The sequence below is a fragment of the Candoia aspera genome, chromosome 3 (assembly GCF_035149785.1).
Source record: "Candoia aspera isolate rCanAsp1 chromosome 3, rCanAsp1.hap2, whole genome shotgun sequence".
Taxonomy (NCBI): Eukaryota; Metazoa; Chordata; class Lepidosauria; order Squamata; family Boidae; genus Candoia; species Candoia aspera.
This window is the reverse complement of record NC_086155.1, coordinates 49,529,924-49,544,667: the sequence shown is the minus strand read 5'-3', so window position 1 is coordinate 49,544,667 and position 14,744 is coordinate 49,529,924. Positions and strand designations below refer to the sequence as shown.

Sequence of the window (14,744 nt, the reverse complement as noted above, 5' to 3'; positions counted from 1 at the left end):
TTTATATCCTACAAATGTGAGATTTTCCATAAATCACAAATAACTCTTAAGCCATCACCATAGTTCTTACTTGCAAAGTACATTATAGGCTACCAGAGCACATCTCTCAACCCCACCATCTCCATTTTGCCTGAACCTGGAAGGGAAGATTACATTAACACTTGCTTCTGGCTTTTGGACACAGAGATGAAAGGCTATCAAACAACCAAATTTGTTTCACTGTTATGGCCTCTTTCTTCCTCCCCCTCCCACTTCAGACTGAGCCACGGAATTTTTTTTAGGTCAATATTAAGAATGAATGGGATATAGTTACCACAAAGGTGGCGAGAAACTGGTTCACATGACTGTGCCTTCGGAAATCAGTTGCATCTTGTGTTTCATGGCAGACATGGCTGATAACAAAGCGCTGAATGAAAACCTCATTACAGACAAATACTCAGATTTTGCAGTTGAAAAACATGAAACCATAAAGATAAATGATTGGTAATGTTTTTTTAAAGTTTTAATTTTATTTTCTATAAAGTATGAGTAACCATTGCTAATGTTCAGCAAACCACCTAGAAAAACTACTTGTACATTTGTTTTACTGCCCACTCAAATTTATTTTATTAGTCATTAATAAGACTATTTTTTTTCACAGTGAAATTCCTAACTCTGTGACAAAGAAAAATAAAATAAATACATGTTTAGAGCGTATGGTGTTTGATGCAGTTGAAACTGAAATAAGTTCTATTAAATTCCATGAGGCCTCTTATTTCTAAGTAAGGGTACATAAATATTTAACAAGAGTCTGATAATTGGTTTATTACAATCTGGGTTTGATAAACAGGCCAGTTTGAACTGATTACACAAAGCAAATTAACATTTTCACTTAAAAAAAACAAGGATTGGCAGTGCAGTTCACAACACTGCGTGTAGTTATTTATAAATAAATGCAAAGTAAAAAACAAAGTATAAATATAAATAAGTACATTATGTTTGTTAAATAAATCATTGTGCTGAACAATTGTGGAAGTCCATATTTGAAGTATGAATAACGTCTCACTCAATTTTAATGATCAAATGTAATTTGCTATATTTCTTAATGTTATGTATGACTAATATCTGTAAACTACCTAGAGTCCACTGGGATTGAAGCAGTGGATAAATTGTATAAAGAAACATAAGCTATGTTAAGTATTGCAAATTAATTCATCTGATTCATTGTTAAGCAGTTAAATTGCCAACAGTAAACAGTAGTTACATGACTAGTAACAAAAAGTAATTCATTCCAAGTAAACCATTTTATATACAAGGTAGATATATCACTATTTACATTATTATTTGACTAGAATTCTAAATAAGCATATATTTGTATTCCATATCTTAGATTCCACCATTATTTATTTCATTGAACCCACTCCAACAGACTCTGGGTGGCTTACAAAATCTAATGCAAAAAAAAATTGAAAACATAAACAAAGAAGACAAAAGACAGCCCAAACTAAAACAGCCACTATAAAACACAACCTCCCCCACCACAAAAAAACAAATTTTCCCTATGCCAGGGACCAAAACCAAGTTTTAAGGGCTTTTCAGAACCTCAGAAGAATGGGCACCATCTGTATTTCTGGAGGGATGCTGTTCAAGAAAGTGGGGACCATGACAGAGAAGGCACACTTCCTAAGTCTCACAAGATGCTAACATTTAATAGAAGGGACCTGGAGCATACTCACTCTGCCCAAATGTACAGCAGGGCTTTAAAGGTAACAACTACCACCTTAAAGCCAACTGGTAGCCAATGCAACTTGCATAGCAGCAGTGACACATGGGCACAAGTAGTGCCCATTACTGCTCACACTGCCACATTTTGAACCAGCTGTAACTTCCAGATGGTCTTCAAGGGCAGCCCCACGTATAGCACATTGCAAATACAAATACTATAAGAGTAACTACATGTTAACTAATACCAGGTCAACTAATTGGGGGCAGGGGGAGAGACTGACACAATTGCTCACTGCCTGGCCTAAACAGTGAAATATGATCGTGGGGGAGTGCAATCATGTTAGTATTTGAACTCACGAATGGGATGAAAGCATAAGAAAGAGCCGCAAGATTGGCTGGCTGAGAAGTCAATATTTTGGCCAGTTCTTTTGAAAATCCCAAAATAGGTAGAAGAACATTGTGGAAGATTCAGGGTTTACTATACCATCCTTCTAGTGTTGTGAACTGTCAAATTTAGTTCATTGGGCTGCTGCAAAGTTTTCTGAAATATGAAATGTTGGTCTAAACAGGGAGTAGAACATAGTTGTTCTTGAAGTTTTTGGATCTTAATTATTTAATCCTTTCTACTTGTTTTTCTGGTGAATTTGGTTGGTTTGATTCACTTGAAAACTGATGTCCCCAGTTGTTCTGTTCTGAATGGCTTCCAGGTGTTAAGTATTAAAGTATAATACTGAAAGAGATATAGCTTTTAAATATTGTTCTCACTTACAATATATCTAACTTATCCCAGAGTTTCCAGTATAAATGTTATTTTTAAAATAGCTATTCTGGCATGTTCTATTCTGGCTTCTACTCTAGTCCTGAAAGGGTTCAACATCAGTAAAAGTAAGGGATTTTCCAATCTTTTCTCCCCCTCCATATTTTTAAGATCATGCTGGGTGAAGAAATGTGGAGGTTTGAAAGGCTTGCCCACAATTTTATATATATTTGGTTGGTTCGGCTTTTGTTCCTTTTTTGCCTGCCAGTGAGTTTTGCACACCAATTGATTACATCTGCTTATTTCAGCTGTCTCACATTTTTTCCCACCAAATGGATTAGGGTTAAGGTTACCAATCAACAGTTTACAGTTTCCTGTGCAAATGTATGTCCCCATACTGTAATCACAACTAGGATTTTGCACCAATCATGTCTATATCATAGGAAAAAACTTTTTGGACATGAGATTTTAACAATAACGGCAGGCAAAAAAGGAGCAAGAGCCGTTGCTTCTACAATTAGAAAAAATATTTGCATCACCAAGTGAAAGGGAGCAGATCCATGAATCACCAACTTGGTACAACTCTTGAATCTCAAAACCCTGTTACAGTAAGCTAAAATAATGCAACTGACAGTAGCTCTTCGTCCCATACTCACATTTCAAATCCCTCCCCACCCCATTCTTTTAAATTGAACTATGAAGTATAAACTAGCTTACTCCGAAATGGTTGAGCTACAATTCCCACACAATCCCTTATTACTGTCCTACTGACTGGAAAAGGGGGCAATTGAAATTCAAAGCACCTACGGGTTCATGAAAGGAGTAAGCAAAGAGTAGGAGGAGGCAGAAACCTATTCCTCCGCAACATATATCATTTAGGTACGACGATAGTGATAATCGCTAAGTATTTTCCACCCTGCGACAAAGTTTTTGCCACTGAGGCAGCTCTTTGTACGACCCGACAGAATCCTACCGAGGGACGTTTTTAGTGCTTACCGGAAGTGTGGTTTATGTATGTAAAACCAAGTCGTGCAACAAAAACGTCATTTCCTATAAACGTTTGGGCGACCGGAAGCGCATGTCCTGGAGGCAATATGCCGAAGTGAGTGAACTGGAAAGCTTAGGGATGAAAAATGGTGGACTGCAGGGAAACGAAGGGATCGATGAATGCAGGACGGGTGGGAGGGAAAATATGCTCTGAAAGAGAGGCGAGAAGCAGATTCTGTAATACGAATAGTGTCTCTTATTGCTTGGCGAAACTGATTTCTGTTTGAGCATTGCTTTAGTTTCCCCCCAGTTGGAGCACTTCTAGTTGAAGTTTCTCTCACCCTTCCTCGCTTTTCGAAAATCAAAATGCACCGTCAAGTGCATAAGATACTAACAGCAGGCCTCTTTCCATTTTGGCTGAGTCCTGAAGTGAATTGTGTACGATTGATGTTTCCAGAATCAGGAGCTGTGTCTAACAATCCTAGATCTTGGCTGTTAAAACTGCTGATCCTAATTGATGCATTTTATTTTTTGGTCATTTATAGAAACATGAGACATACAGTTTTTCTCCTAAGTCTTATCTCTAAGATTGCTAAATCATTATGGAGAGGCTATTGATGGAACTGCTTCATACACATGGATGATAATATATTTGAAGCAAATACAACTGAACATTAGTATTTTTGAAAAAAATATAATAGTTTTTTACTGTAAAAGCAAAGAACTAAATTAGTTGACTGACAAGTATGTTAAACATTTTATAACGTGTTAAAGAAGTTAGTAGCAATTATCCCTACTTCCTAAGGATATTTGTTTTGCCTTTCAGGTTTTATTGTGATTATTGTGATACTTACCTCACCCATGACTCAGTAAGTAGCAAGTTTCAGTGTTATGATCAGAAATTTAAAATTATTTTTTCATTCAAGTGTTATTTCTAATTATATTCCGTAGATTAAATAAAACTTAAAGCTGATCATTTAATATTTTTATAGGAAGGTGTTCAGGAGAATGACTTATTTTAAATACTTATGATGCAACTATTTAAATATGTGCTTAACTGCAGTTATAATTAAAGCAATGAGAGAGGGAAATGGAACTTGTATAATATATAATATATAATTTGTAATATATAATTTGCACAATGAATTTGTGCAAATTTAAAAAGCCAAGTGAGAATTTATTGGGAAACTATTTTGTGACCGGAAGAATGTATTAAAGATAAATCTTGTGTTCATAAATATAATGATTAATTAGGGAGTAATGGAGGGTTTTTTTGGTCTTCCAGCCATCTGTGAGGAAAACCCATTGCAGTGGCAGGAAACATAAAGAGAATGTGAAAGATTACTATCAAAAATGGATGGAAGAACAAGCACAGAGCCTGATTGATAAAACAAGTAAGTCTTATTCATTCAAGTATTGTTTTGTATTTATTAATCTTGAAGCTTTGGCATGAAGTACAGAACGCTGGTCTGCCCTTTTTATTTTTTTCCAATCTCACAGAATGTTAGAAAGAAATTATATGAAGTTGTTCAGGATTGTGTTTGACAGCAGAATAACTGTCCATAAACTGGTGGACAATTTATGGTGGATATAAATTTGGTCCATAAAGAATAGGGCAAAATTAAGCGTTGGGGAGAAGTGGCAAAAGAAATCTTGAAAATTGGCTGGATCTAGCTGAAGGCTGATGAGAAATAGATAGATAGATAAATAGATAAATAAATTTGACTTTATTAGCCACCTTGTATCCCTAAAAGCATATGGATAGTATAAAGTTGACTCTTGCTAACACCTCCATTTTAAGCTCTCCTTTAAGGGGTTGGAAAGCATTTCAGAAGCCATGATCTACATGTTTTCCTTACCTTGTCGCATAGCATCTTTAGAAGATCCATGCTTTTCTCAGCTTCCTGTACTAGAAACTTGGATTCTTAAAGTTTATAGGCTATGTTGTCTAGGAAAAAATGCTCTGTTTTAGTGGAAAAATATTGAATGTATGTTCTAAATTCCAAAAAGTAAACCCTTGATATAGCCAGTATTTTATAAGCAACTGATATTCAGTATCTTTCCTACTGAACTGATACAATTGTTTGGTTTTGTTTCTTTTAAAATATTTAGAAAATTATTCTTTTTAATTTGAAATTTGCTGAAAATATTGGCAAACTTGTTTGAGGTTTTAGAAAGCAACTTGGCTTTATTCACTCAGTTTCTTCATGCATATTGATATGGAAGTTGATCCTAATGTGTTCACTGAAGCTAGCTAGTAAATATATTTAGGATTTCAGACTTAGCTGGGACTAAGTTTCACAGAATATGTATCAGCCTGTACTGGCAAAAATGTTTGTGTGTTATGTGGTAATATTTTATTTTTATACTTGAAAATATGATCCCTTAAAATTAACAAAATTGATAGAACTTACTTTTGAAATTAAATATTTTCGCTGAGAGAAATAAATCCAGACAATTGTAAATCTGAAAAGGGTGAATGATTTGAAAACTTTACACAGTTGCACTGTATATTTTGTACAATGATTAGAAATTTTTTTCCAGTATTCTGTTAATTAATATTTATATATCTCCCCCTTTTTTCCCATTAATACAGCGGCTGCATTTCAGCAAGGCAAAATCCCACCTACCCCATTCTCTGCTCCACCTCCTGGGGGTGCAATGATACCACCACCACCTAATATCCGTACGTATGAACATTGGTATTCTGTCTCTGATAAATCTAATATATGGAAACCTCTTAGTAGAATAGTATACTATTTTTATTCTATATTAGTCGGTTATTCATTTTAAAGAACATTGCTTCTGTCCCTAATAAGTTATGTTCCAGTAGGCCCATAAACTTTAACAAAACTAACGTATTTTTACATTTTCTGAGACGCTGAACTAATATACAAGACTGGTTGACATATTTGTTTTTTGCTGTACTTTAGCTGGTCCTCCACGGCCTGGTATGATGCCAGCACCCCATATGGGTGGACCTCCAATGATGCCAATGATGGGACCACCTCCTCCAGGAATGATGCCAGTTGGACCTGGTAGGTTATAGATTGAATAAATGCTTACGTCCTTCTATTCTGAAGATGTGTATGGTAAAGGACTAGCTGTTCTACATTACATCCTTTTTCTAGAACCACAAACAGAGCAAGATTTGTACTGTGCCATAGGAAGGAAAAGTCTTCGGAACTGGTATACTGTTGGTTGCCATAGGAAATTTCAGTGAAAGAGACAGGAGTATGCCAGTGCCATTGCAGAAGGATGACCTAGGAAGTTTAGGGCTACAGGGGAAACTCCTAGTATTTCTTTTCTAGAATGGTTATTTTCAGGCATCTTTACTTTGGAGTTATTTTCAGTTACTTTACTAGCTTTCCTCAGTTATCAAATTGTGATATAATTTATGTATGTTTAGTGAAGGAAGGAATTATCAGCTAAAAGCTGTATGGACTTCCTTCCTTCCTTCCTTCCTTCCTTCCTTCCTTCCTTCCATCCATCCATCCATCCATCCATCCATCCATCCATCCTTTGTTTGCCTAATAAGAAGAAAGAGAAAAGTAAAAATATTATAAAGAAAGAGAAAACAAATATATAAAGAAGTCACTTCCAACTCTTCACCCCCTCTAAGGTTACAAATATTAATCTCTTCATCCCATATCCCATCTCTTAGCATAAACAAATCCATAAAACATCATCTTTTCAGTTCTGGTATCAGTCATTTGTATTTCCCTTTTAGATTTTAAAACCTCAGCCCGTTTCTTTTGTAGATCCAGTGAAACATCCTTTTCTAAGTCATTCTCTTGGCCTGTGAGTTGTAAATCCACTTTCAATACCATCTCTATCTTGTCAGACAAAATTTGTTCTACATCTGTCATTTCATCAATAACATCTTTTGGATATAATCTATCCATGGAAACAGACAGCATTACACACATTGTTGATGTTATGCGTACTATTTTCTGATTCCATTTTTCAAAAGCCTCCTTCAGTATTTTTATCGTTATAATGTTTTGCACCATATTACAGGCTTGTAAATCTTTCCTCTACCTAAAAACTTTAGTCCCCTCTAGTATCCAGTTTTTGAAATCATGAAATTGCCTATCTTTGTTATGTCTTGTAAAAACCAAAACAGAATCTATTTCCCATGAGAAGCTGTTTAATTCCAAAATCGTATTGTAAAAGTTTCAATATTCCAATTTTATCTGGACCCTTAGTCCATTTAGGGGGTGTGGTGGCTCAGTGGTTAAGACGCCAGGCTTGTCGACTGGAAGGTTGCAAGTTCAGAAGTTCGAGACCCGAGTACCGCGTGATGGAGTGAGCTCCTGGACTCGCCCCAGCTCTTGCCAACCTAGCAATTCGAAAGCATGCAAATGCAAGTAGATAAATAGGTACCGCTTTGGTGGGAAGGTAACAGTGTTCCGTGACTGTCATGCTGGCCACATGACCATGGAAGTATCTTTGGACAATGCTGGCTCTTTGGCCATGAAACGGAGATGAGCACCACCCCCTAGTGTTGGACATGACTAAACAGGAACCTTTACCTTTACCTTTGGTCCATTTATAACTTTCTAAGAACAAAATCTTAATTAGCTTTTTGCTGTTTATTTTAGATTCTTTAAATACTTAAGCTTATGACTAAAATTTTCTTTCATTCAGGATTGAAGGCAGACTCAATCAGCATTTTCAAACTTGTCCTTCTGAAGGTCTCTAATAGCTTAGAAGTAGATAATGAGCAGTTTCTGAAAGTGATTAGAAAATGAGGTTTGTGAACTTAGTGTCCTTTAAAAATTTGTGCTGCGGTTGCGAGCATGATGGCTAATCCTGTTGTCTTCCAGTGCTCCTACCCATGGAAAACTGCTGTCCTGCAGTCTCCTTACAAGGAGCAGCCGTGCAGAGCACACATGGGTGATCGCCCATCCTCTCCTTATCCAGAGAGGTTCCAAGGGACCGGTCTACTCACCAGTTCCTGGGTCTTTGCTGCGGTTGTCGGCTCTGCTTTTGCAGAGCCATCTTCAGTTAGCCATGCCTCCCCCAGAAGTCAGTAGTGGAGTAATAGCTCTAAGACTTAAGTATCATAACACTTGTCTGATTGCAATGCCCTAGCCAAGCTATAGTTTGGCCACTGCATATTTTGGTCAGATACATGTACTCCATTCTCTCCTCTTTTGCTTTTTTTTAAATAAGTAAGTTAGAGGTCATAGTTGCTGATGAACTCTAAAACTCTAAAGTCCCTTGGTGGAGTTTGGCTGAAGCCTTAACAAGGTAGGAGAACTTAATAAATGACAAAGTGGCTTATTTTTAAAAGTTGAAAAGAGAAAATTAGCAACTTGAAATTATAAGGTTTTGTCACAGCATGACTGATGGTACTTTTACAGCTGGGCATGTGTGTGATTTTAAGCAGAACAATTACTTCACAAAGACAGAGTCCATGAAGGCTTTTTCTATGCACAAGTCCAGTATACTTACAGGAGTTAGGGAAAAAACAACTATTTACAGTAGTTTGTCCAAACTTCCTGAAGTCTCTTCCTCACTTTCTTTACCTCTCTCCCAGAACTATTTGCTAGCAACCTTCCACTCCTTTCTAACTCCCTCCTTTCTCCCCCTCCCTTCCCCTCAGCTTTTCACTGAGAGAGATAAGTAGGGAATTGGCTGATTTAATTTGATGAATGCTTAGAAACTTTATCTGTGCTTTGACAACCTTCACTCTATGTTGATGTTGCAAGATGCACCTCCCTCTGGGTCTTCTGCCCAGCCCTTCCAGGTCTGAGGTTTCCCTGGGGTCTCCAGGCAGCTGTCTCCCTCTGTTCCTATAGAGAGTATAAATGATGGCCTTGATGAACAACGGGAAGATCCGCTATCAAGGCAACAAGCAGATAAATATAGTTTGAGACCATACCAAGAAAGAGATTTGTGAAATGCCTGAGACACACACTCCCGCCCCCAATTCACATGAAGCTAAAAGAAAGAGGAGGGGAAGCACATTCAGACTGGCAAGATTCTGTTACTATAGCTATGGTAGCTTTAGTTGAAATAAAGTAGCTTTAGGCCCACATGGTATCTGTTTCTTAATCTGGTCTACCTTATAGGGCTGGTAGCCCCTATCTGTCTTGGGTTTTGGATGAAGCACATCCCTCTGTCTGGTTCTTTGCTTCTCCCAGGGAAGCTTCTAGCTGATGTCTTCACCACTCTTCTCCCTCTGAAGTCAGAAAATGGCAACTGCTCACTGCAGCAGCCCAGCACACTTGCAGCAAGGTCTCTCTCCAGACACCAACTTCCTGCACAATCACTCCAAAAGAACTTACTGCCCCAATGAGAATGGCACAGGCTCAAACATGGCAATGTGCCTTTCTATTTTTCTTCTCCCTCCCCCCTCCCTCCCCCCCCTTTCTCCAGCTCAAACCAGCAGCAATTTCCCTAGTAACTGAGGAGATGGGTTTCCCTCTGTTCTGCCAAGTGTCCAAGCAGTGGTCAGGCGCCCAGACAATTGGTTCTTTTAGATCCAGAGATAAGCACACCAGTGAACAAAGAGATTTTAAGCTTTATTATTAACTTATGCAAACAGATTTGAATAGAAACACAGTGGAGATACCCCAGGGCAGCTCCATTTCCAGAGTACTCAGCCCTGAGTCTGAGGGGAAGCTTCCCAAGCCCATTTTGCACACAGCATCCAGTACCAGAGTCTGTGGCCAAGCTCCCAAACTGTAGAGGCAATCCTAAGGTTTTATCAAAGTCTGGCCCTAAAATCTTGTGACCCTGTTTCCATGGTACAGAGACTGCAGGATCTGACCTTGACTGGATACTTCCCAGGGTCTGGAACACCTGTCTAATCAAAGAGCCTGGGAAACTATACAGATAAACTAGTGCTTAACAAAAACAATCTTGGGGTTTTCTCCCCACTCCCCATTTCAAACAGGAATAAAAAACAAGCTTGCTAAACATTAGTATAACTCAAAATAAATACAATGGTCTTCCGCATTACCACTATACCTTCCATGGCTTTAGAACCCCAACACCTATATACTAGGTTTGGCCAGCGAGAATGCTGCCTCCATCTGCCCCACAACAGTCCTGGCTAATAGCCAGGACAGCTCATCTGCTTTCATGGCAGCACAGCTGCACTCCCAGGCCATACCTGAGCTGCTTCTCCCCATTTTTTTTTTATCTCTTCTGAATCACACCAGCGCAGCAGCAGCCAGCCTGGCCACAAAACCCATGTCACATTTACCAATATAATATAGTAATAGATCTATTCCTTTTTCTATCTCTCATTCCTTTTCTAATGCAGCAGTTGTTGCTCCCTTTCTCCTGGAACAGGGGAGGAGGAAAACTTCAGGTATCTGTGATAGCTTGCTATCCTGTATCCTTGCAGCCTATTGCATTGTAGCCTCCTAAAATATATGGTGGTTGCACGGCATGGGTGTGGCAAACTGCAGTTCTGGGAGTTTGAGAGCATTATCAGAATGTGGAAGACATCCAATCTAGAGCTTGTTTTTTAAATAATGCATTACCGTAATTTAAATAAATGTGTAAAATAGTGCTTTGGGTCCAAATATCTTCTCTGTCAAGGAGGGTTCCATTCATACAATGTGGCTTTCTTGTTGCCTTCTTCCCTATGAAGTTCTTTATATTTGCATTGAAAATCTATTGAGAAAGGCCTTAAGAATACTGCATAATAGAATGTAAGTGGCCACATACAGAGAGGGATATTATTTGAAAGAACACATAGATGCAAGGATATGAAACAATATGTTGGTTCTGCAGAGATTTATAAGATCTTGGAAACCACCTATATTATTTTCTTGGAATTTGTTTTTGTGTTGCAAAATATAAAGAAAACTTCTTCACAAAAATTAAAATAGCCCTTTTCACTACAATTCTGACATATTGCACTATAAATTAGTGGTACATCCCTTTATGTTTTTATCTTTTCCCTGCTTTTGTAGCTCCAGGAATGAGACCACCCATGGGAGGACATATGCCAATGATGCCAGGGCCACCAATGATGAGGCCTCCATCCAGGCCCATGATGGCACCAACGAGACCAGGAATGGCTCGCCCAGACAGATAAAGTGGAATTGGACCTACCATCCTTTTTAGATGTATGCCTTTCTGATAAGCTGTGGAAGTTGCATTGCCCAAATCATCATTTTTTTTAATTTGCAACCTTAAAATTGGGGGAGGGAGAGGGAGCCAGGGGGAAAAAAAACATAAATATTGGACAGATGCTTTGTAGCACTTTCCAAATAATTTTTCATGTTCATTGTTAGAATAAAATATTGATAATTGGTTTCTCATATCTTTGTGTACTGAAACTATGATGATTCCCTTAAAATAGTAATAATTTATGGTGGTATGCTTCTTCCCAAAAACTACATTGCTCATGGTTGGGTGGTCTCTTCCATCACCTTTCAAACCTGCACATGCACTCCATTATTAACACTTAATTCCCAGCTTGCTCTCATCCTTAGTATTTCCAGCCACTCTGGTCACTTATCCATAAGAATCTGCTTTGGAGGTTTTCTTCCTCCGTACAGTGTTCAGAATACTACTGTGACACTACCTTTGGTGGGATATTTAAAAAGGAGACTAAATTAAACTTTCCAGTCCTGAGTCATTATGCCAGGGAATAGTTTGGACAATTTGAGATGCAAGTGATTTTGCATATGGTCTGATGCTTGTTACGTCAGGTAGAATTGTCGCGTCACGCGACCAGTCCTTCGCCCTTCGGTCTATGGGATTCCCTGGGGGGGAATGAGCCAACGATTCCCTCGCAAGGGTGAGGTCGAAAAAACAACGGTAGGCACAGGATTCTTTTGTGGCGAGTGACGCTACATCTCAGGAGGTTGCTGGTACTGCCTCCTGGGCCACGCCCCCACCTCCTTTTATTCAGCAGTTCTATCAGGGCGGGGGAGTGAGTACAAAGAGAATAGGGAAATACAAGTCATGCCCTGAGGCTACGTGAGAGACATGCAATCTAGCTGTGCAGTAATGGAGTCAGGTACGTCACAATTCCACCTTTTTTATTTAATTTTGTTCCTCCCCCAGAGGGTCTGAGTCGGGGAGCCAGGGACTCTTCAGTCCAAGGAGACCCATCCCAGCGTCCTCTCTCGGGGGGTAGTGTGACCGGGGGTCCTTGTCCACTTCCGATTCACTATCGGAGGACCATTCCAAGAGTGGTGTTTTCTCCATACCTACAGCAGTGACCAGGTGTTGAACAGCAAGCTTTGTCTCGGATACCTCTGAGTCCAATGTATGAAGTCTCTGCTTTAAGAAGCGGAGAACGCGACCCAGCACACAGGGGCCTATGGTGCATACGAGAATCAATAACAGGAGGGGCCCCAACAGAGCGGACAACAGTGTGGTTAGCCATGGAGAAATGCTAAACATATTTTGATACCATGACATGGATTGTTGGCGCTCCAATTCCCTTGTTTTTAAACGGGAATTGAGCTCTTTCATAGAGTCCAATACTACTCCTGAGTTGTCGGCATAAAAACAGCAGTCTTCCTTTAGAGCAACACACAGTCCCCCTTGTTTGAGGAACAGAAGGTCGAGACCCCTACGATTTTGCAAAACCACTTCGGATAGAGAGGTAAGGGAATCTTGTAGCGCCACAATAGATTGTTCGATGGCGCGAAGGTCAGTGTCAATGATAACGCTAAGGTGACGCAGGTTCTGATCATTGACAACAAGGGCTGACACACCAGTGGCGGCTCCGGCCGCACCTAAGCCCAGTAGGACTGATAAAGTTACAGCAGTCACTACTTCGCGCTTAGCCTTGAGGGGATAATGAGGGGGCTCTAAAATGGAGAGAAGTTCGTCAGGGGAATAGATAGAAATCTTGGGGAGTAGGAGCACCTGAATACAAAAGGCGTTAGTTTGTAACAAGGTATCACCATATACACATGCGGTGAGGCCAGAAGAACATGCCCAAACAGAGTTGTTCCCAGGGATAAAGTATTGCCCTGTCAATCGGGCAGAGATATTACCAGAGGTAGTGTAGAGTACACCGTAGCCACCATGGCCGGTGTGACCGTTGATGTTCAAGCGATTCTTTGGAAGATAGAGGGCACAGTGATCATGAGAAGAATTAAGGCAATATTGAATATAGTTAGCAGGAACACGGCCAAGGCAGCAGCCCTGCCCTATTATAGAGGTGATAGTCAACGTGGTGTTTTGCCAGCGGCAGGAGGCGGCTGAGGTAGAGTTTCGGATAGGGTCAGGAGAACCGACTGCTTCATAGAATGGTGGGGAGGAAGACAAGCAAAGCCAACATCGAGATGTGTTAGAAGCGGTGTGAACAAGGGAAAAGGAGGAGTTAAGAAGAGAGACAAGGGGGTTTTTTTGTTTGGTGAGGGGTTTAAGAAAGGTGGAGTGAATGTCGTCGGCATTGGGCCCAACAGGTGGGGACTGAGGGAGAGTGACCTGTCGTTGAATGTAGAATATGTTGCCGTAATGATACCCGGGCCATCCGGCATATATACGACCTCCCCATTTTACACCTGAGTCCCAGGCATTCCCCTGAGCTTTTCCTGCAGCAGTGAATTGTACAATAACCGGATTACATCTATTCCAACCCCCCTGTCCTGCCGCATTCTTTTTGGTTGCGGTGCACCTAATGTCCTTTCTCAACCGAGTGAGGGTGATGTAATCAGTCTTATATGGAGGGGTCCAGTAGATGTAGCCAGTGGAAACGCAGGACCAAGATTTGCAAAAGTAATCTGCTATGCCTCCGCAGTCGTGCACGTGATCAGGGCTGGTGTCATGTCCTGGGCACACATACAGGGGATACCTTTTAACGGTGGAGTGGCTGGGCTCTGGGAAGCCGTCCAGCCTCCTGTAGGCTGTCACTCCTAAAAGCATTTCTGAAAAGTCAAAATACAGGTTAGGGAAACAAGATATAATTGGGCTATAACAAAAGGAGGTATTCAGGATCTGTCCCAAGGCATCGCGGATTGTCCAGGTGATATTGTAAGGGCGATGCGATCCCTGGGCGTCAAATGCCAGTAGGCGTCGTCCCTGCCAACGGGCGGGCTCAGGAAGGGAGAGTAAAAATAAGGTGAGCGTAAGGCGAGATGAGGTGGCGAACCCCTTAATTAATTTTGTTATTTCACAGTGATATTGTCCTAGATCGGTCAACTGTACGTTGGTGATAGCAAGGGTAGTTTGGCGAAAGTGATAAGTGATGGAGTAGGAATCGCCATCTTGGAGAAGAGTGTTGTTGCGAAACCAGCGCCAGAAGGTGCCTTTTCTTTTGATGGGAGAGCGTTGAAGACATTCCATGGGGTTGGATGCTGAGCTG

General features: G+C 40.1%; 1 protein-coding gene across 2 annotated transcripts; it reads left to right on the top strand.

Annotated features, from left to right (window-relative positions):
• Nucleotides 1-373: 373 nt before the first annotated feature.
• SNRPC (small nuclear ribonucleoprotein polypeptide C) lies at nt 374-11,736 on the top strand. 2 transcript variants are annotated; one of them, XM_063297623.1, is made up of 6 exons: nt 374-483; nt 4,275-4,317; nt 4,734-4,842; nt 6,045-6,134; nt 6,382-6,486; nt 11,386-11,736. In XM_063297623.1, exons 1-6 carry the CDS (start codon nt 380-382, stop codon nt 11,508-11,510), a joined length of 576 nt encoding a protein of 191 aa, XP_063153693.1. In that variant the 5' UTR covers nt 374-379; the 3' UTR covers nt 11,511-11,736. The 2 variants fall into 2 exon arrangements, with proteins under 2 accessions (XP_063153693.1, XP_063153694.1); XM_063297624.1 differs by lacking the exon at nt 374-483 and adding an exon at nt 3,499-3,563.
• The last annotated feature ends 3,008 nt before the right edge of the window (nt 11,737-14,744 follow it).